The sequence below is a fragment of the Bombus affinis genome, chromosome 1, assembly GCF_024516045.1.
Source record: "Bombus affinis isolate iyBomAffi1 chromosome 1, iyBomAffi1.2, whole genome shotgun sequence".
In the NCBI taxonomy this organism is placed as follows: domain Eukaryota; kingdom Metazoa; phylum Arthropoda; class Insecta; order Hymenoptera; family Apidae; genus Bombus; species Bombus affinis.
The window spans coordinates 12,031,752-12,053,891 of NC_066344.1; the positions used below are offsets into that span (position 1 = coordinate 12,031,752).

At 42.9% G+C, this 22,140-nt stretch overlaps 1 protein-coding gene across 1 annotated transcript; it reads right to left on the reverse strand.

The window, feature by feature from the left end:
- Positions 1-503: 503 nt before the first annotated feature.
- LOC126921463 (peptidyl-prolyl cis-trans isomerase G-like) lies at positions 504-2,944 on the reverse strand. The gene is made up of 2 exons (XM_050733115.1): positions 2,362-2,944; positions 504-1,879 (listed from the first exon to the last, which is right to left on the reverse strand). Exons 1-2 carry the CDS (start codon positions 2,503-2,505, stop codon positions 1,364-1,366), a joined length of 660 nt encoding a protein of 219 aa, XP_050589072.1. The 5' UTR covers positions 2,506-2,944; the 3' UTR covers positions 504-1,363.
- Between the last annotated feature and the right edge of the window lie 19,196 nt (positions 2,945-22,140).

The window sequence follows — 22,140 nt, forward strand, 5'->3', positions numbered from 1 at the left end:
GTTTTTATTATATTTTTAGTTTTCCATACTTGGCTTGTGAACGGTTCAATTGATCTTAATAATTTCGTATTTTCTTGACCTCAACTTTTTGTATAGCATGTTACTGTGGCTGTCTGGTCGCATTCAAAGAGTAGCATATTTGAAACAGAAAATAGCGAAGAAACGCAAAAGTAGGTTCCGTCGTGTCGATAAACAAATCGACGGAGATCGAGATAACCTCGCGAAAATCCTTCGATATGAATCCTTTTCATCGAGCTACCGAAGATGGACCTCCGAAGAAGTTTCGGGAAAGCGAACGGTGTACTCCGCGGACGTGGAGGGAAAACTCTTTCGTACAATACCGATACTCACCGTTAGAAGCACATTAATATCGTCCGATGAATTGACCGGTAGTGTCACGTCGACCTCCGTGAGAGTCCTGCTGGAGAATAGGGAGCAGTTAGATCGCGATATTGTGACGCGTACGCGGGTCCCCGCGGGACGTCCGAGCGGTACCAGGAATCGGCAGGCTCTCTCTCAGTGGGGACCGGTAAATACCACTAATCACTTCTCGATCCTTTCTAACCCACCTTGACCCCACCGCTGGAAGAGTTATGGCCGTTGGTTTTATTCAGGCTACCTCGGCCAAGGCCCCGACCTCAGTTCTCGCCTGGAACCCCAGCCGGGGTTCGCCAGACGTCGTGAAAAGTTGTATGTTGAAGAGTCGAGGAGAGAAACCGTCGACGATGTGATTCATTTGCGATTCTTGTGAATTCAAATTCGGAACAGCCGTATATTCGAGTCTTAATGTAAAATAGAATTCTATTTAGGAGAGCCGTATTTATCGGAATTTTATTTAAATGAATACTCAGAGGATCCAGGAAGGGTTTTGTGATATTTTCACTAACAAAGTTGTAAAAGATTATACATACTATCAATATACAATCCTCGTATCTGAACGCAAACCTGCGTTGTATAATCTTGTATTATCCAATTATCGTGTACTTATTGTTCATCCCTAGCAAATTCTGATAAACGAACTTTCACTGCCTAAAGATAGAGCAATAAAACTACATCTATTGATACATAGTGCCTATTTATTCGTTCGAATGTTACACGACGAAACTGAATCAAAGTACACTTATTACTTGATAGAATGATTGACACGAGCAATAGATCTAGTAATACGATCAGTAAGCTACACGATTTAGACAGAGGTGATGAACGACAGGTGACGCTCCGAGACGCGAGCGGTTCCATTCGGCGTCGATCATCACGGGGATGTCGATCGACAAGCCGAGCGTTGTCTGACAACGCGCCGAGAGATTGTCACCGTTAACGATGCACACACGCACGTAGTGTACGAACCGACTTTCCTGATCGATTAATCTTGATCATGGATAGGTCGTCGATCGGTTATGGCGCCATCTCGATCGCTGTTTGCCGATGATCGACTACGACTCAGACTATGATCACGACTTCTGCTCTGTCTGCTTCGGTTCTCCTCGTTACTCTCCTTCTCGCACGTACACACGTTATCTGGCTCTTGTTGCACCACTGGATTGTTACTCAGAACGTCCACGTTCCTGGTTCTCTTGGTACACCTGCATCTAGTGCACCCAATTCGCCTGGCTCTCATAGTAGCGCCACGTCTTCTTCGTCTTGAGCGACGACGACTACGACGACTTCTCCTACGCCTGCCTCTGCTACGTCGACGTCCTCGGCGTCTACTACGTCGTCGTCTGCTGCTTCGTCGTCGTCTGCTTCTTCGTCTTCCGTACCTTTCGGTTGGCGTCAGGTTCGACGTGAGCTGCGGCTCGACTTCCGTGTTCAAGAAGTAGTGGCCCTGCGTCTTCTTCAGGATACCGCAATCCAACCCACGTTTTAACGCTGCTTGCATCTGGCAAATGATTCCATCTTGTTAGCAACATACATTATTTACAGTAAGGTGATAGAGTCTGGTTTTGTTTAGTAGTTTCAGATTGCTGGAGACATTGACTGCCAAGTAAGATTACCGTATGGATTATGATAAAATTTTCATTATTATTGGTCTGCGGAGAATCGAATTGAGTAAACATGAGCAAAGTGCATGTGTGTGATATGCGGAAAGATACGGAAGTACTCATTACCATAGATATGACCTTTAACATTCATAAAAATACGAATTAGCATAAACACCTGCAGGCATATCATTATCAATGTTGTTTGATTTACATTTATCACAGTGATAGGAAATAAATGCTATTTTTACTCGATGATGTATATTACGCTTATTTTAATCCTTCTAAAAATATTAGTAATACTAGTCGTCGGTGACCAGCATGATGACCAATGAGTTTACAAAGTATGGCATCTAAAGAAACGTATATTTTTCAAAAATACCTGTCTCTGCACGGTCATCTCGGGGACGTTGCACTGCGACATGATGTAATTCATGATCTCCTTCGACGTGGAGCCGTGAGCCTCTCGTAGATTTCTAATGGCATTAACCACCCTGGCCGACATTTTCGGTGCCTGTTTCCCCATTTTCCAATTGTTTCCTTCGTTTACCCGAACGAATCTTCAACGCATTGACCCTCGGGTCAGCTCTGAAGGAACCTCTAGTCTCAAAACTATTAATTTGGATTTGATCTTCACGTGGAATTTTAACAATCGCTCTATTAGTGTTCTTGAACTAGGATTTTAATATCACGAGAAAATTTGAAGAAGTTATGCCAAAATCATCGTGACCCTGAATCGATTTGCGTCTCGGAGGTGATCCGGGAACTAATTGACGACACTGTTTATTCTGGTATCCGCGTTTCGATTTTGTCAGGAGACGCCACGCTTCTCGCTCGAAAACGATCGCACTCGCCACTAACGTCATACGATGTAACGAAAAATTGTCACACTTGCCAGAAAATGGCATTTATATAATTTTTGTAAAAAAAGAGAACTTGTTCCGTGCTGGTTTGTGGCTGGACGAGCAGGAAGATTAACTTATCGCCGGCTTATCTCGTCTACAGGATGACCGGGAAAGTGGAGCTGTTTGACTCGAGGATACAAGGATTTTCGAAGTATACCGCTGTTAAATCGAATTACATGGCTGAAATAATAAGGAAAGAGAAATGAAATCATAAAGATAGCGACCTGTCAAACGAACGCCTTCGCTAACGTTAAACAGTCCGAAGTTTCGCTGTTCTTTGGATAATTCCTCTCTTAGTATCTCTCGATAGGTGTCTCTTTTCTGTAGATTCTTTGCTTCCATTGCTTCCATTTCAAGCATATCTTTGGATGTTTCGTTAGATTCCAGTTTCGTTTTACGTTAGATTCCACCAGGAATGACGTGTCGATTAATTAATTGAAAAATTGATTCGAGCATACATTATGGCCACAATATAACGGGAATGATAATAATTTAAAGTAGTCGAGCCTATCTCGTATCTGACTCGATTGCGCTTTATCTCAAAGTATAAGAATTCCGTTTCAGATTCGTTTTGTTCTAATGTCACGTTACTTAATCATTGCACTTCCTTTTCGTCGATTAGCGATCGCGCTTTCTAACTATTGATCTCAGGGTTTCTTATTAGAAATTTATCAACGACGCAGGAAGAGGTAAAATATAACGTCAAATGTTCATTCGAGACCTAACTATGTCAACACCGCTATCGGTTTCGTTATTGCAAGTAGGTAATTCGAAACACGAGCATTTCACTGAATACAAACGACCGTTTCACGCCTTTGAGCATCGAATATAAGCACCCAGCTCGAGGTAATTTTCACTAATCGATCGATTTTCGAATTTCTCACCCAGTTCGCGTCTCCGACGGGCATTCACTTTCGTGATCGATTAATAACAACGAGGTCCTCTCCTGAAGAGAAAGAGAGAGAGAGAGAGAGTGAGAGAGAGAGACGCGAGCGGAACGATCTTTAAGGCCTCATCGTGGTACACGTTAGTTGTTAAATTCGGTGATCCGGATGGTAACGAAGGCAGTTTGCAGCCGGCTCGGTGCCACGCCAAATTTGCCGATTAATTTTTTCCCCCGAGCTCATTAGCCGCCCTTAATGGTGTCGGCAGCGTTAAAAAAGCCGCGATTCCGAGTCCGTGGCTGGAACGCGTGTATCCAGCTCGGGACATCTTGCCACCTCGTCCAGTAATTGGATAGTCGGGAACGCCGCGGTTTACAAGAATAACGCGGCAATTTAGCCGACCATTTAGCCTTCTACCTGACCAGAACCGATTCCCCGATTCGTTAATCAGCACCAGGTGTCGCGCGTCGCGTCGCCGCGCATTCGCCCCGGACCTGCACACCTGCATGTAGATGCTCGCGTCTATACACCAATGATTATTTATCAACGTCGCGCTTAGACAAGAGGAACGCGCCGGTGCCACGGGCTGAACGTCGCGTTTACGCTCCTTTATCGTCGTCAGCCGGAGCGCATGCTTCGGTAATCGCCGCCACTTTCGTCCCTTTTCTTCCGATTCACCGACGTTCATCGCGCTGATTTCATCCTCGCCACCATTCCTCCTTTCTACTCCTTTTACCTTTCTCTCTTCCTTTTTCTTTCTTGTCTTCTTTTCTTCCCTTTCTTCCACTACACAGACAGCTTCTTTTGAACGAACCCTACGAAACGGTAATTCACGCGCCGTATATTTACGAGCAACGCGGAAGGGAAATTTATACCGCGTTCCATTGCAACCATGCATCATCCAAGCGGCCAGCTAGTCAAGCGACAATCCTATTTCGACGAATAGAAACGCCAGCATTTATTGATATCTCCGTGTAGCAGGACTATTTGTTGTTACCTGGAGCCGATACGACGTGCACAGCCGCATTCCGTGACCGATAAAACCGTCATCACGGGACATTATTCCAGGCAGCCGCGAGATATTGCTTCATCGAGGCGTCATGTACCGGAGCGTCTGACAAAAACTGGATCCTCTTCGCGTGGAGAATTTTGTTGTACGGTATTATGGTACACAGTGTTCGATCTGCTCGCGAATTCTCGTGTTCCACCGGTTTTATGCCCACCATGCACCTGTTTTCAAGACGCGAATCAAGTCAATGGCGACGCTGGTGTAACAAATGTCACGCGTCAACGTAATTACCGCGCGGAATTCTCCTCTTCCATGAGAGTTCTCCGGGTCACGAGCGGCCAGAAAAGAGAATCTCGTGGCCTCGATACGATCGTAGCAAATGCCGCTGTTCGAGCGTAGTCTCTGTATGCAGGAGCCGTCACCCTTCGCCGCAGGATGTCCGTTTGGATGGACACGCGGTCAACTGACCCTGACGATTGTCTACTACGCTATTTTTACACCTACGCGACTTACGCAACTTCCTGTAATCGATCGATACATTTCCATCCTAATATTTCTTGCTTCTGAAACAATTCAACGCCCAACATTTTATGACCGTTTACAGTCGATGACGATACGCGGTGATCACAACAAGTGGATGATTGTATTTTTCGAAATCTGTTATAAATGTGATAAAAAGTATCGCGTAAGAATTTTAAGACGATTCCAGTTCAAGATGCGATCATACTTCGTCTTCGTACATTTAAGAAAATCATGGAAATTGCACTGACCTATATATGGACAGGCTGTTACGAGCGCTGTAATGCATCCAATTTTCAAATATCACGTTTATTTGTTCCGTGCCTCGATAAAAGGAAACGAAGATCCTTTGCATATGCGCCGTAGCCTCTTTTCTAACTGCTGATTGCCATTTTACAGCGACTTATTTAATTCCAGTCGTATCACAGGAATCGTACTCTCTGTCTTTCTTGCACTACGTAGAGTATGCATCGACGTTACGTGTCTCGTAGTCAACGCGTTTTCTACTTTGCCCACATATGCAAGTAAGTAGAGAGTGAACTGTTTCTCGGCGAACGAGTTGACGGTGCCCCCGTCGCGTATCGATGATATTCAGCCGGGAGGCTTAGCCTCTATTTAAAAGCGGATACTGGCTGTCGCGTGTACAGGGGCGACACGCGAACAGACGGCTGCTGGTCGATCGACCAATCAACGGCATTGTACCTGTGCCGCGCGATGATTGCAATTGGCTGATTAACGGCCTTTCCGATCGCCAAACGGTGGCCGGGAGTCGCGTAACCCGTAACAGAAAACTGTCCGTTTTGCATACTCGATTGCATCGAGGCGAGCCTGTGTCGCCTTGCTGTCCATTATCGCTGCGTTTTTGCCCCGCGTCGTTCGCCATTTTGCTTATATTATCGCAGGATCGTTAGGTACCGCACGACAGAAATTATCGATCGGCCGGTGCGCGCTCGTATATCAGCTTATAAATATTCGTGGCGCAATTAATAATTAATATTCCGCGAATGAGCCGAGATAAATCGCCGCGTTTTGTATTCATTAGAAGGTTGGGAACGGCACCGAGACACGGCGTGCCGAAGGAAATTATTCGCGGTAGGCCGCGCAACCAGACGAATTGATTGCCAGCGACCAAGGCCGGATCCAGTGGCTCTGGTTTTTCTTTCGTCGATCGTCGTACGATCGTTTTCACCTTGTGGAATTCCACGGCAGCGTACTGTCGCTCCGTTTTTCCTGCGCTCGTTTCACCCTGTCGGCTGGACATCAATTACGCGGAAAATGGAGCTCGTTACAATGCGAAATACGGTTATCGATTCTTCTACAACAGTTCTCCCATACTCGTCATCGAAAGCGTTTTCTATAGCTGAAACCGATATTGCGTAGTCGTAAAATCGATCAAAGCTGTAAAGTTTAAATTATGTAGCTACTATTCGTGCAAGAGTGCTATCAGTGAACCTTTGACCCGGCACTGCCCATCTAATAGTCAAACACGAGCCTTCCTCGTGAATCATCCAAGTAAACTAGTACCTGGCTTCGGAAGGAATTTTCCTTTTCTTCGTTCATTTATCTATCTCTCTCCTTCTTCCTCGTATCTACAATACCGTATTTCATGAAATTTCCCATTGAATCTATTTCTCAAAATCTGGCAAGGAAAGTCGATCGAAGCTTCGAAGTCGAATGTTCCTCCCTCCGAGCGAAACAGTTTGCTCGCGTTAAACCTGTTCCGCGGTTCCTCGAATCTCCCGCGTCCTTTGATCACGGCAGCCTTTGAGTCTGGAACGGTACACACGTGGGACGATGCACGCGAGCAAAGGGACAGCTCGCGCGATCCTCCCTATTCACTCGTTCTCCCTCATTCCCTCTTTGTCTCTTTCTCGTCGTCCGTACAAACCAGACAGATTTTCGGTGCACGAGGTTCGCGGCAAAGGGTGAATTAATGCCGATGAGAGCGGGCGCAGTTAATAAACCGGACTTATTAAACGATTACATTAACGCAACCGTCGCCGGAGATTAATGCACTCGGCTCTGGAACGTCTCACTCGTTCGCGAGCGGCGAGTATATACATATACGAAGAAAGGCAGAAGCCGACAAGAAATATGATCTACACGGTGTGGGCACCGTATCGCGGTAGCCTCGAGATAATTACGGCCACGACCGGCGATAATTTTTGCGTATCGAAGGGCTAAGCTCCGACGCAAAAGTGGGCCGATAAAGGATCGCGTTAATGTCCTCCATCCCAGTCTCTCTCTCTCTCTCTCTCTCTCTTTCTTTCTTGCCCTCCCTTACTCTTGGACCACCCTAATTGGAACGAAATCCATTAAAAAGGTACAGAAGGTATACGATAATTAGCCGAAGGACAGTCTCGTCTGTTCCGTAACGATGTTGACGTAGTTTTGCAAGTTCCAGAATTTATTCCTCTTTCTTTCTTGATTTCTCAACTTTTCGATATTGGTTTTACAATTACAATTCTCGAGCGTATTCTCTTTCATGTTTTCTCCGATTAATTTATTCCTTTAATACCATATAACATAGTTAAATGTGAAAACCTATGTATCAAAGATGAAAGATACAGTCCCTCTATTAATGTTAGAATAGACACGAAATTCGACTAATCGCGACACCTGTTCTTATTATTATAGCAATTAAAAATGAATTATTCTCTTTCCTCGTAAATACGACAGATATATGTTTCCTTACATTCATCGCAACGCGTTCAATTGAGATAAGAAACGGACGAGGATCGAACGTTTCTAAACGAAGCGAAACGCCGAGGAAACACTCGAAATATTCGTATCGGCGAAAACGAGAGAAGTTCGCGTCGGAAGGAAGCAGACACCAGTGTCGGGAATGTAATAAGACGGACAGGGGAAAAGGAAAATATGGAATCAGACGAGCACGGAAGAGAATATGTACGTAAGAGGCTACTGTCGGTCGTCGTACACGCGAGCAGGTGGACGAGAAGAGGCGAGAATACGAAACTGCTCGGCCCACCCGCACCAACCACTCGCCCCGATGTCATGTGTTTATAAATAGTGCATCAACGTAATGCCTGGCGGCTGTAACCACGCTGAAAGATTTACGCGCATCGCGGCCGCCGTACGCTTCTCGCGGACGCGCTGAACGCGGAAAGGAATTCCGCGATATAATAACGAGGGTGTCTCATCTTGTACCTAGTTAGGCGTTACCGATGACTGTCCGAGATTTCACGGCTGCTTCGTTTTCTATGATCTACGCGTCTCGTCGCGTCGCGACGTTCTTCGAATTCAGGTTATGGTACTCGTCGCTGAAACGACGATGGTTTATGGATTTTTCAGGTCGTATAAAAGGTTGAATGAAAATTCCCGCATTTTATAGGGGATGAAACTGTGACGTTTTATCAGAGAATCAGTATTTTGTTCTTGGAATCAAAATTCTCATTGTTTAAACTTCGATGGTTTACTTTTTAGGTGTTTGTCCCAGTGGGTTGAATGGAAAAATTGACTTTTTTAACGAGATGTCCCGTTTGTGTTGTTGTTGATGATGTCTCGAATTCTCAGACGTACGATTGTTAGAAATGTATTTTATCATCTTTATGATTATACTTTTACATGTTTTATTGTAATTTATGATTCGGAGGAAATAGATCGGAGAATGAAATTAGAGAATTATACAGTATTCCTCTTATTTACTAAACATATCCTTTGTAAAGTTTTCAAGATGCAGAAGATAAGGAGTAATGTTCCTGCGAAGAAGGAGTTGAAAATCTCGTAAACTATTGAAATAACTTTCGTCTTTATTCAACGCAATGTCCCTGGTATTGAAACGCTGTCTTTCCCCGAATCACAGTTTCTCGCAGCATAATTTAGGGCACGCATCACGCGGGCGGACAAGCGAAATGCGTCTCGGAAACCATGGCTTACGTTCCACGCTGGCGACGTTAACGCACACGCGACAATGAATAATCTTGTCGCGTGTCACAATTACGCGTCCGCCGGCAACCGAAAACAATCCATTTTTCACGCTAATCCGCCGTCATAATTTTCCGAGAAGCGGCATTTGATACTCGGTGCGGTACGATTCCGACGCGTTTCGCGGCGAAGAATCGAAAACGCGCGAAGGATGACGCGATGGCGCATTAAACCGAAAGCCTGGTAACAAACGATGGTCGAAATTTTCGAAGTTTCTATCGTGGAGGCCGCTTTATCAACGTAGTAACATATTTCACGAGTCCTAACATTGCTGGACGCGTGCTTAGCTATTTCTGCGGTCCGTGACACAAGCGTTTGAGGCGTGTTCTCCCGCGCTACGACGACAGCCTGTCATCCTGTAACGGTTCCTCGACGAAATTGTTATCGCTACTACGTATTTTGTCCTGCTCTTCCTCGTCCTCGAATTTATCGTCGAGTTTCAATCTTGCTTGGTAATCGAGTGAACGGATCTGGAGCTGGCGGCGAAATTAGTCAACGTAATTAAACATCACGTGGCCGCCTGGCGGGAATGCAGATTGAGGCGATCAAAGGAGCCATCAGGGAGACGAACAGGGATAGAAAATATTCGTCTAGATTCTTGGTAACTGCGTGATAATGTTTATTGTTACGTTGAAAGGCATACGATGCATAGGGAAAGTAAAAATATATTTATCTTCTTGGTGAATTCGTAAGGTTGTTCAGTTTGGTACGCACGGATGATAATATAAAATTATTTGTTCATTTTTCTAGCAATAAATTTGCAATGAAGTTTATTAGGTGAAGTTGAGCGAGTAGGTACGATTTTTTAAACGGAGATACCTTCATCGATAACGCAAGACGTGACGTAGAAGAATTACAAAGAAAAAGTGCACGTTGTAACGCAATACTTTGAATGGAGATTTCGATTGGCAATGAAAGACGCGTGAAACGCCTCGTTTAGCAAAAGCGAACAGGTCCAATGATTTCATGGAACCGTCACGGTGCGCGAAAGTTTAATCTGCCGAGAATTACGAAAGCGGTATCGTGGTACGCATGACGAGTTTATTCGTCACGACATTTTAATACCTACACATGATCAAATTATTAAGACATCGTTTCTTTAGTGGTGGCTCGACCATAATATTTAATTTCTCATGCTTCTCCAGGCCAGTGACAACGGTCTACATTCCCTTTTCTTTATCCTCCATAATACCAACACTTTCATTCTCCATGCCAAAGGGATACCCCCAAGCACATACCAATCCTGTCAAATTTGAATTCATCTTAAGAAAACATTTTATCCTTTCAACAACGCTATTCTCATCTTTCTGTTTTAGAATGGAATAACAGCGAGTAACGCTTGAACTTGATGTACGGCAGACGCAACAATCAGCTTGCTAGACGAAACAATCGAGAACGTTCCCTCTGTGAGAAATGCCCGCGAGAAACAGACACCAACGCCCTGGATTCCCCTGAGATTATGTACGCGTACATTTGTTAGCTTAATGGAATCCAACATGTGTATTACAATACGCCCGAAAATAATGGAGTACGCTTGTTGAGACGCGACCGGCACAAAGCGACCACGTCTCTACCATCTACTTGCACGCGCCTTCTCGCAAGCGTAGAATATCCATATTCTCGTAGCCGAGGACACTCCCCCGGTCTCGGGGAATCCAACGACACCGTCGCTTCCGGGTGCCTCCTACGAAAGAACCCGTCGACCAGTTTAGAAACAACCGTCGTGGATCGTTACTGTGCCTACTGGGAGCGAGACGAGCGCCAGATGTTGTCAGAGGGTAGATATGGTTTGTTTGATGTAAATGTTACAAAAGCTTAAAGTCGGTGCAGTTGGGTGTTTAGCGATCGTAGAAATGGTAATTTGTCTTCGCGATTTACCGTGGATTTTTGAAACAATTTTATTGGCCACATTTATTTTCTTATAAAGGATCTTGCTCGTGTACCGATATGCATTAGGTTGTCCGAAAAGTTTCTTTCGTTTTATGAGGAAATAATTGACGCACAACGTTTTTTGTTTTATATTATTTTGTCGAATTACGTACGATCCATTTTGTTATGTTGAGATAAACACCGAAACATTTCACAGACTTGGTTTTACGTATACATGAAGGTGCACTGTTGTAAAAAACACGTTTGCGAAAGAAAGGCACTTTTCGGACAACCTAATATATATGTATTTAATGGTTATACGAACCATTTAAAAGTCAACTTTATTTTCTGACAATCTTCCCAACTTTAGAAGCAATACGTACGATTAACGTGATATTTATTGGAAGCGAAGCAAGAAATTCCGATAGGCCGATCAACTTAACTCTATGAGTGTAAGGAGTGGATGTATTTAAGTTTATGAGAAATTGAGTAATATCCAAGGTAATTAAGATCAAAGGGAGAGAAATTAGTAGTCCAAGAAATCAAATAATATCCAAGTTCATCGACATTATAGTTATATTATTCAAAAGTTAAGCGGCACTTTGATATTTTAATACCTTGAAGATATGCTTTATTGCGAGTTATTTTACCGCCATCATAGGTATATTCTAATTATTCGGTCGAAAAAACATTCTATAGCTCGTTCGAAAGCTAAAAATAATATGAATCGTATAAACAGATCCAAACACACTTAAAGTCTAAAATTCTCAGTAAAATACAAAGTTCCGTTGCCTCCAACGTATATCTTCCACCAAATTAATTTGCACGAAGACCTCCATATAAAAAATTTCTATTAAGAGGCAAGATTGAAAACGCGTTTGCAGCGTATAATTCGTTGATCGCTCAATGTCACGGGCGATCGATTAAGGAGAACAGGCGTGATTCGACGCCAAGGATCCAGTCGGCCTGGGTGCTCATTCGCGGCCGTCGACGCTCTCTAAAGCGAACGACGCGACGATCTCCTTCCGTGGCCAGTAAATCAGCCGATTCCAAGGCTTACGGAGGAGAGTTTATAAATGTATCTCCCACGCCCTCCACTGTCTGGGCCGGATTTCTCTCTTTGCTTCTCCGCTCGTCGCCACGCGCCGCTCCTCGCGGCTTCTGTTCGTCGCTACGCCGTTGTATTACGCGCGAATGCTTCCTCGGGGTAAATTAATTTGCTTCTTTGCCTCGTTCTACGCTCCGTTTCGAGGATGGAACGCGTCGGTGTCTGGGTTTAGAAGATTGCTTCGAAACATTCTTTTCTTCGAGAGTAAAAGCGCGTCGATGTGCTTCGGGAATGTTAGTGATAGAGAAAAAAGACTGAGATTTAGACGTTTTAATGCGATCAACTCGCGAAAATAGGTGACGAGGACGTTGGATGTCTTTAAAGGACGAATTTATTGCCGACACGATCGTTGCAGTGAATTTCTGTTAAAACAAGCGAATTAATCTTTGAGGTGTTGGTACATATGGTGGATGTTAGATAGTAGAAGGAGTTGACATTTTAACCAGCACTTTCAGGGTTGTATACGTATATGTGTGTATGCTTGACAGGTATGTTTTATGAGTAACAGTATTTTTTAATCGTTCGCAAAGGACGTTAATTTGAGACTCGAGTGGAACAAGTAAAAAATGATGCAGGTAATGCGCAAGATTGATTAAAATAAATATGCGCAATAAGAAAAAGCTGGCCGTTTTTTGCCTGTGTAAAGCGTGAATATGGTTGTTGTTTTATACATTCTAATGGTTCGACTTTTTACGTCTTTGTCTTTTATTGATCTTGATGAATGTAAGAAATTCATATATCCTCATATCCTCACATGATCATCGTTTTTTATCGCGTAAAATTAATATCCAACTTCCGCCCCATCAACATCGAACGTATCTTAGTTTCTGGAATGTTATAATTACATATATCCTACTTTTCTCCCTGGAATTTATAATTTCATTAAACACGAAGAAACCCGTCTTTATCATCTGCTGTCTGCTTAAACCATTAAACTCGTGATTTCAGGGTATCACATCGTGATTCCAGTGGCTGAAATCGTAAAGTAGATTCGTTATCGTTCTAATTCATCGTGACACCCAGCTTCAACGCGGTAAATTAAAACGCTGGAACGAGTCGCAAGAGGAGCGAAAGAGTAAGAGAAACGTAGTAGCGTGCGAGCTCGCTAATAAAATTATAATTGAAGTATTAAAAGACGTATAATTAGCGGCGGTGTAGTTAGACGCACGTCGGGGGTTGACAACCGGCTCTCGACTCCTCGGACGTTCGCGGTCACTTAACGACACTTACGACAGTCGACTATGCTCGAATGAAACGCTTCGTTGGCCGTGATCGCACATGGAAGAATTATCACGGAGTTATAACAGATTAACAAAATGTACGATCCTTTTCCTTGCAATTAGCAATTCGTTTGTATTAGACAAACAAGGAATATTTTTGTTGGAATTGTTGAAACTTGGCAAATAATTAGTTAAACGATGGATGAAGATCTGTGAAATTTGGGAAAATTCGAGTTCAGGCAAACTCTTATTCCCAATTATAATCTTTTTCTCAATTTTCAATTTTAATTACGAATCGATCGTTTTGACTGTTCTGATTATTTTTAGTGGTCCTCGAGAGTTACAATTGCAACGATCGTGTTATCCAAAATTCATACGATCGAAGTGTCTTTCTTATTCCTCAAACGACGTTTAAAAATTTCTAGACGGACTAGATTCATACACTGCTCCCATAAGTTATTTTTAAATATCAATCGAGTCTTTTAGAAACCACATCGATCAGTCTCGTAAATTGAAAAGCGCAGGGAAGCAGAGATATTGCAAATATGATTTCCTTACAACGAGTAAAATTATGAAAGCAAGTCATCCGTTTCTCAAGAATTGGATACGAAATTAATAAAAAGTGGCGACAAGCTTGGTTTCCGAGAGGCTCTAGTATCGCGAAACAATGACACCAGATATCACAGAAACCATTTGTCCGGTGTAATTTCGAAAGCATGTAACCATTTCGACGTTTGTTTCGGGTTCAGAAATTTCTTCCGCTATGTAGCTTTAATTGCCGCCACGAGCAACGCACCAGTCCACGACTGGATACTTGTGGATCACGCAACAAGAAACGACGCTGTTGGCGACGCTCGCGTGAAAATAGACGCTCAATGCTTCATAGTCGCGAGACGCCGTGCGACACGCCTGCCTTGAAGTCTCCCCTCGATCCTCCGGGTCAACACGTTTCACTGTTATGAGCAGCTATAATAACAGTGGCGGCTAGCCGCGACGAGGAACCCCTCATTAATGGAACACCCGCGAGACTATGAATCGCCATGGTAAGTCTCAGTGAACGAGCTACCGTCTGCTGACGGTCTCTTGAACGCGAATGAATGTACGCGGAGGACTCGTCGCGCTCCTATTGCATCTCCGATGACAATAATAGACAGGACCGGTGGTCTACGACCGCGTCCAAACCGACGACCACTGGATCACGCGCTCGAAAATCGGACCTAATTGGTCTGCCAAATGGAAGAGTTTCGGTTACTTTCCTTTTCACTTCTTCGCTTTCTGCTTCTTTCGATTCTTCGTTTTTTTAATGGAATTGCAGGGTTTCAGGAATGCTTGGTAGTTTAGGGAGTTGATATCTTATAAATGATATTGTTGATATATCTCATTGATGTTTATTATGAATATCCGAAATTAAGAAAAATGCGATACATCGATGTCTTTGAAAGTTTACGATAATGTCTCGGTGATCAGAAATTTTACAATTTTTTTTTTAATGCCATTTATTTTAGTTCTTTCTTCGTTTATAGGTACAAGCATATTTAGTTTCTTCTCGTTTATTATTATTTAGTCGAATAAATGTTTCACTTCTTTTTTATATTGACTTTGTAATTTGATTAATAATTTTAATATAGTTTACTTTTAAGTATACGTATCTTTGATATAATTCTAAGCGTTTTTTAAAAATAATATGCCACAATGAAACGTTTATTTTCGTGTCAGAAAATTCTAACGCGTATTTGTGTAGTAAGATATAGAATATCGGATTCCGTGCACGGAATATTAAATATAATTGATAGAGTTATCTCCTAGTTGTTTGGGATAATAGATTGCAACATTGATAACAAATCACGGGGTTAAAAGGACGCCTTTGAAAGAAGTTTATTTAAATGTATATACAGTACGTCGCAAAAAGCGTCCGCGAAATTTATGGCTCTCTTAACGGTCGTAAACGTCAGAAGGCGGTTCAACGGGCTACGTTCTGGAAGGCTAAGCTTAAAAAATAGCACCAATTTAGACATAATCTTCCTATGCTCAGAACAAAGCTACATTCCAATGATTCTTCACAACGACACTTATACCGATCCACCAAACTTTTTTATTAGCGAAAATTATTTCCTTTTTTAACTTGATAACCAACAAGCATCCGAATACTTCAACTTCGGAACTAACTTGCTCCTAAACTAACAATTTGTCCGTCACTTTCGAAAAAAGACACTCCTGTAATCTCTCGTAATACGTAATCTCGTTTATAACAAAACTTACGTAAGAAGCAGCACTTTGGAAATGAAATTTGCCGCCCTTTAAACAACCTTTAACATTTCGCGGCGCAATTCGTCAGCGTCGTTCGAAGAGCCGCTACCAAGATCGATGGTTAACTCGTTAACCGGCTATACGCGTCCTTAGAAAGAGGAAAATTGAAATCGACGCCTCGTTAGTCGTGCATTCCTCTCGCGATTTCGCGGCCCCGCGAAATGATTTACGCGCGCGCTTTTTCCCCCGGCTAGGATGAGGAACGATCGTCCACCGGTCGTTAGTTATTTTTCCTCTTCCTTCCTTCCTTCCTTCTTTCGTTGCTTCGTTTCCACCGCCGACGTATCGATATATAAAATTTTTGACGCATCGCGCGCCGCGAGGTCCGCAGCCGCAGAACCCGGGCAGAAGCGACACAGCCAGAACGAATGGTATCGTTCCGTCCGTTTTCAGCGCTTTGATTTATGACCGTCTTATACGCGCACTCGTAAACGTTATATTGGTTTTCACAGTAGCCACGTTCTCCGCGGCAACACGGAGAACCAATTAACTTCGCATCAGCTCCGATAAAAAGCGACATGGTCCGCTACGAGGGAAAAAGGCTGGCGCTGCTTACCGAAAGATATACGTCGAGCCGCGTCTCGCGGCATCGTGAAAAATTATTGAGACATCGAATTCGCCGAACGTAACGAGTTCATGACGCGGCTCGTGTCCAACTTTTAATTCGGTTGATTAAACGCGGACACGACAATCGAAACGAGCATGGCAAAGAACTCAGGACGAATTTTGTTGCGTCTTGTCTGGCTGCTCCTTCCTCTGTCTAGCTCTTATTTCCTTTCTCTCTCTCTCTGTCTCTCTGGTTTTTCGTTACTGTTCGAAAAGAATCGTCGTACGTTGTTCAGAAGTATGCTCGATCGACGAACGAGACCACCGAAAGTTATTTCATGCGACTCTTTCTGCCAACACTTACCACGCTGGCGATTCGAGCGAGGGCGTGCTGACGTGGGACGCCATGACGCTGAGTGCGTTCCAAAAATACGACTGCACTTTGGCACGGCACACCGCACCCGGTGAGTTTAGCGGTTGTTTACATCGATGAAGAAGCTGTTGCGAGTGATTCCGGGCCATTAGTGGCAGTCTACGATGCACCCTCCTCGAAAGGTTAAAGGAGAGTAATCAATCTTTCACCGTTCTTCCGAATACCGAATAATCACGTTCTTCGTATTCTCTAACCCTTTTTCCACTTTGATTCGATTCATTTTTGAGTTGCGTTTCACGAATAGATGCTCCAAAGGAATCGTAATTTTTCTTCTTGACGACAATGCTTTCAGGGACGTACTTTATTCGTAACTCACCGATTAGTTTAGTAAGTTCGTGAGGCAAATTTATAGTTCGTTCAGTTAATTATTTACAGTAATTAAATTATACTTTTAAAGTGTCTAATATCTGTCATAAGCGAAGGATCATTTGCTGAAATAACCGAATTTAAATTAGCAACATGTGACAATAACCATATGTCACACGTACGTTCAGAATATCTTAAATCGTAGAAAAAATTAAATTGTAATCGACTTTATGGAAAGTATCTAATGTTAATGTATTTTATGGAAAGTTATCAAGTTGCTGCAAAGGATCACATGTTTGAAAGAGTTAAATGAGTCGATCATTAAACATGGCAACACGAAGATGCATCTCGCGTTCTCGAAGAGAGCGTCGACTAATCGATGTGTTTGTCTGCGTCTTGGAACCGTGAAAATGTACGGTTAGTCGTTTCCATTCATTAGCGGCGTGCGGGAAAATTAGATGACGCATAATAACAATAACATATCTCAACCCAGCCGTTCATAGATGCGTGTGTCTGGCGGAGTGACGTTTAGTGGGTGTTTTTGGTTTCCATTCGTCACGAAACGAGGTGTTAATTCTCCTACGTAGAAACTACGATGCGCCGACAGTTCTGAATTATTATCAACTCGCCTTGTCGACGCTGCTAATAATTCTACGGCGAACAAGCCGCGATTTCGATGACTAGTTTCTTTCTCTTCTTTTATTCTCCCAGCTTCCCGAGTCTCTTTACGCAACAGTGTAATGATTCCAAGATCTTAAGCCGATTCATATCCAAGCGAAACGATCAAATAACCTTCCAACGTATTAATCAATTTCGAAAAAGGAGAGATAGATAGATAGATAGAGATAGAGATAGAGATAGAAAGAGAGAGAAAAGCTACACTCAACGTGCAATCATCCTATCGATCGATTACTTTGTTACTCGCTTCTGAATTGCTATAATTGCCGCTTGCTACGTCGTCAACTAAAGCAGAAAACCGTGAAATCTGTTTATCGATTAAAAGTTCGAGCGTAATAACGCGTATCGTTGCAACGATTACAACGCGTATCGCTGGAACGATTACGACGCGTATCGCTGGATTACAACGCGCGGCGTCCGAGTAGCCGATGTCGGTGCGGAAATCCACGCGGTGTCATTATAATCCCATTACTCGCGTCGATTCCTCGCCGTGGCTTAATTACAGTCCGCATGTAAATAACGTCGGATCGAGCATCGTAGATGCAGTGAGCCACTACCACAGAGACTTTCTAGCGATTTCTAAGACCGATTGGGAATCGTTCTCGAAACCGTAACCAGTTAAGAAAGGACAAACGTGTCATTTTCGTACAGTTTGGTTTTATAACGTTTCGGAGCTCTCGACCGGCCAATTTGTGGCTGGACACAGTAATCGAGTTGAAACGGCGTTTGCCGTTTAAGACGAGCGTTTCTAGTTTTTTGCACCGGCTGGCAAATCTTCTTTTAAGTGTTACCCATAATTCATCCATAGTCAGATGACCGGTTAGAAGAACGCCGAGGATAAAAGATCGTTTCATTTAAGGATGCTTTTCATTTACCGTATCTTTGTCTAGTTTCGAGAGACCAGTTTAAACGAGATTATTATTAAGACTGCTAATCGATATCGTCGACTGTTGAATTTCAGATCGAAAGGTAGCAGTATATTGCGCGAATTGAAACGCGTTATTGATATTACGAATCGCACATTATCGACTCTTTCGATTCGTAACATGACCTGGCAGTTTGAACCACTTGCGCGTATCGTGTCGAGTCTATCACGATTCATTCAGCCGTACCGATTTGATCTATAGCACGATCCATCATGCACTGTGTCAAGCAATGTCACTATCATCATTGTTATTGGACAAACACAAAGGGAGTGGACAGGCGCAAGTACAATTTGTAACATATCGAACACGTTGACCATCCTACACATATAGCAATCCGTCATAATTTGGCACGAGTGAGGCAACTTAGTCCCTAATTGCTACTGTTGAATCCTGGAATGCTCAGATATATTAGAAATATCGTTATAATTTCTCAAATGATACGTGATGCTGCATCTATGTATATCTTCAATTAGAGCAAGCCTTATAATTATAACTCGACCGCGGAAGTTAATGCATTTAGAGGAAATTTAAAGATGCAAAAGTAGGCAATATGTATACGTGATATGGAAATTTTTCCAAAAGTAAAGGATTATAGTATTTAGAAGGTGAAACAAATTTCTAGCTACTTGTAAAATACGAATTTGCATAAACGTCTGTAGTTTAATTACAACTTATAAAATTAGGTTCAAATGTTTTATCGAGCTACGTATCTTAGAAGATCCGCGAGAACTCCAAAAATTATATAGAATTACCTACCACACTTCATTTTTTAAAACAAACCGTTTACAGCTATTCGTAATTCATTTTCAGCTCACTGCAAGCATTGATTAAGTACTTATATAATTGTAAAGCAATATCTCAAGACTATTCTGAATGCAGCTTACAATAGCATCAAATCATCAATCATTTCCAGATTCTTTTCAAACTGTAAAATAATCTCAGTAGCCGAGTGTCGTAACGATTAAACTTCAAAATGTCTCATTTATAAAACGCGTGGAATATTCATGAAATTTATCTACAACCGTTCCAAAACATTTATGGACTTGTGGATCTCACACATCGTATACGAATATCTTCCATAAAAGCTTCGTATGAATATTTCCCCATAGAAGTTACATTGTACAAAGTTATGCATCGTTTCGACGATTTTTCACGAATCAATTTCTCTTCTCGGCTGTCAACGACGCGCATTTTACACTCGTCGCGGAACATAAACGAGTCGCAAATTTCGCGCAGTTGAACGCATCTGCCATGTGGGTGTTACCACTAAATCTCGTGTGCGCGATATGTCGCATGCCTGTGTCACACGTTCCCCGTTCACAATGGCAGTGACAGCGCGTCGGTTGGCGTGGGTTCGCTCGCGTGTTACAAGAGCGTGCAAGATGAGCTTAATGCGGCCAACGACAGGCACACCCTAAAATCGAGAATCGCGACGCTCGCGACGGGGTATCGCGCGTTGACAATATACGAACCGCAGAATACCTCCCTGATGATGTGGAAAAGAATCTTGGACAAATGTCCCCCGATGTCTCTTGCTACGTTGGGCTTTACGAGCCTCTTTGTTCGGGTTTTGACGTTGGTGTGTTAATACCTTCGCGTATGCCGTGCTAATAACTCGAAGCTTCTCGCACTTGACAAATATTGCTCAAGGGGCTAATAGGAATGCTTTGTACGTTTAATATTGTTATATCGTGTAATAATACTGCAGCTCTTTAATAAGTCTTGGCAGATCTTTTATTCTTAATAAAACGTCAGTATGCGATTCGAATTACGAAGTTCAAATTGCATTTTAGTAAAATTATGGTATATTAATACCTTACGCGTTAATAGTTTTCTTTGTCGCGTGATATTATATCTTTAACGGTTAGCTAAATTTAACAAATTTCGATGCAGATAATTGAGATGATGTTTTGGAACTTTTGAACGGGGGTGTAGCATGCCATGTAAATCTAATTCAAAGTGAAATATTCGTTACAATATCGGAAAGTGAAACAAATTTCTGTACTTATGTTCTGACAATACTATTTTCGTTAAAAAGAAAAGATTTGTACCTATTTAGAGAAAAGCATTGCTCCCTATTATAAAGAAGTTTTTTGTCGTTACACAACGCACAGTGCGCAGACACAGAGATCACACAATGGTTTTCTGAGTCAACATTTATCACCGCTATACTCTCTAAGAGAGTAAAACAAATGCAAAATATTTACGCTTCAAGTCGCCGAATGTATGTCGCCGTGCGTGTAATCCATTTTTAATGCGAATATTAATGTAACCGTAGAACATGGGCAGCATTGGTCGTCTGAGAACAGACGAAAGCTTAACGAGCATTAAAAATACGGAAACTTCTTTTTCTCGAGTTCGCCCTGTTCTGTTCCCGACGACGACGTTTCTGCGAAATTCTCCGTCCTCGATGGAGACCTCGAGAATCTTCCCTCCTCCCAGCGCCCGCTCTGTGAAAGTCAGACTAAACACTTTATCCCGGGGTCGGCCACAAAAAGAGTGTGTCACCCGCATTTTCGCGATGCGTGCGAACAATATCAGCAGGAAAAAGGAGGGGTGGGGGCGTGTAACGGAAGACGAAAGAGGAAACACGAGGGACGAACGAAACGGAGAAGACGGAGGATGTCTGGGTCCTCTCTCCGTTAAACTCTTCCAAGACAACAGATGTTCCCTCTTTTTTTCGACGGTCTGCGCATGCCACGCGAAAAAATTCTTCCTCTCACGACGCTGTCAAAATCGAACGAGGAGGTCTTATTTATCGGGGCCCCGTGGTCGTTCCCGGTTTCCCTTGCAGCTCGATTTCTTCTTTTTTTCCTTCGAGCCACCCGGCTGAACGGGATATCGATATTATCCTCTCGTTTGCGTGTTATAAAATTCCCCCTTAATGAACTCGTCCCGCGGACTTATTTTTAGTGCGTGCCAGGCCATCGGGCCACGCTCGTTACGTGTCCATCGTTTCCATCGGAGAGAAACGAGCGAAATCCTTCTCGCATCGCGTTCCTTTCGTTTCACTTCCTAAAGCATTTATTGGATACGCTAGATAACGACTTTGTACACGAGAAGTTTCTGGATTGAGTGACGCATTGTTGGCCGTTGCACAAACGTAACGCGATATCCAGTCTGACGCTATTTTGTCAAGTAGATTTTACCGAAGATTCAGTAGTCTTTCTTCGCTCATGGTGAAAGGCATTTTGGCAATGATTAATATCATAGCGTAGATGTACCATGGGCTGGACCGATATAGCGAGGTCGTAAAATGGGTCAAAAGTTAAAGTTCATACGTTTTGAAGATTCAAGCCAATACGTTGTACGAAGTATTCTGGAAAAATATTTTTGGCTCTTACTAACAACTTCGTAGAGCGTACAATTTAGAAAGCAACTTTCAGGAATATGTAAAGATTTCTGCTTCCTAAATCATAGATATATTGCATACGTACACGGAATTATAGAAATATACAGGTAGAAAAGGTAAACAAGTAGTATAGTCATTCACGATCAGACACGTA

Coding starts and splice junctions, on each gene's coding strand:
- LOC126921463 (XM_050733115.1), bottom strand. CDS start 2,505: ATGGGGAAACAGGCACCGAAAATGTCGGCCAGGGTGGTTAATGCCATT. Junction 1,880..2,361: donor AGATGACCGTGCAGAGACAG/GTATTTTTGAAA, acceptor ATCATTTGCCAG/ATGCAAGCAGCGTTAAAACG.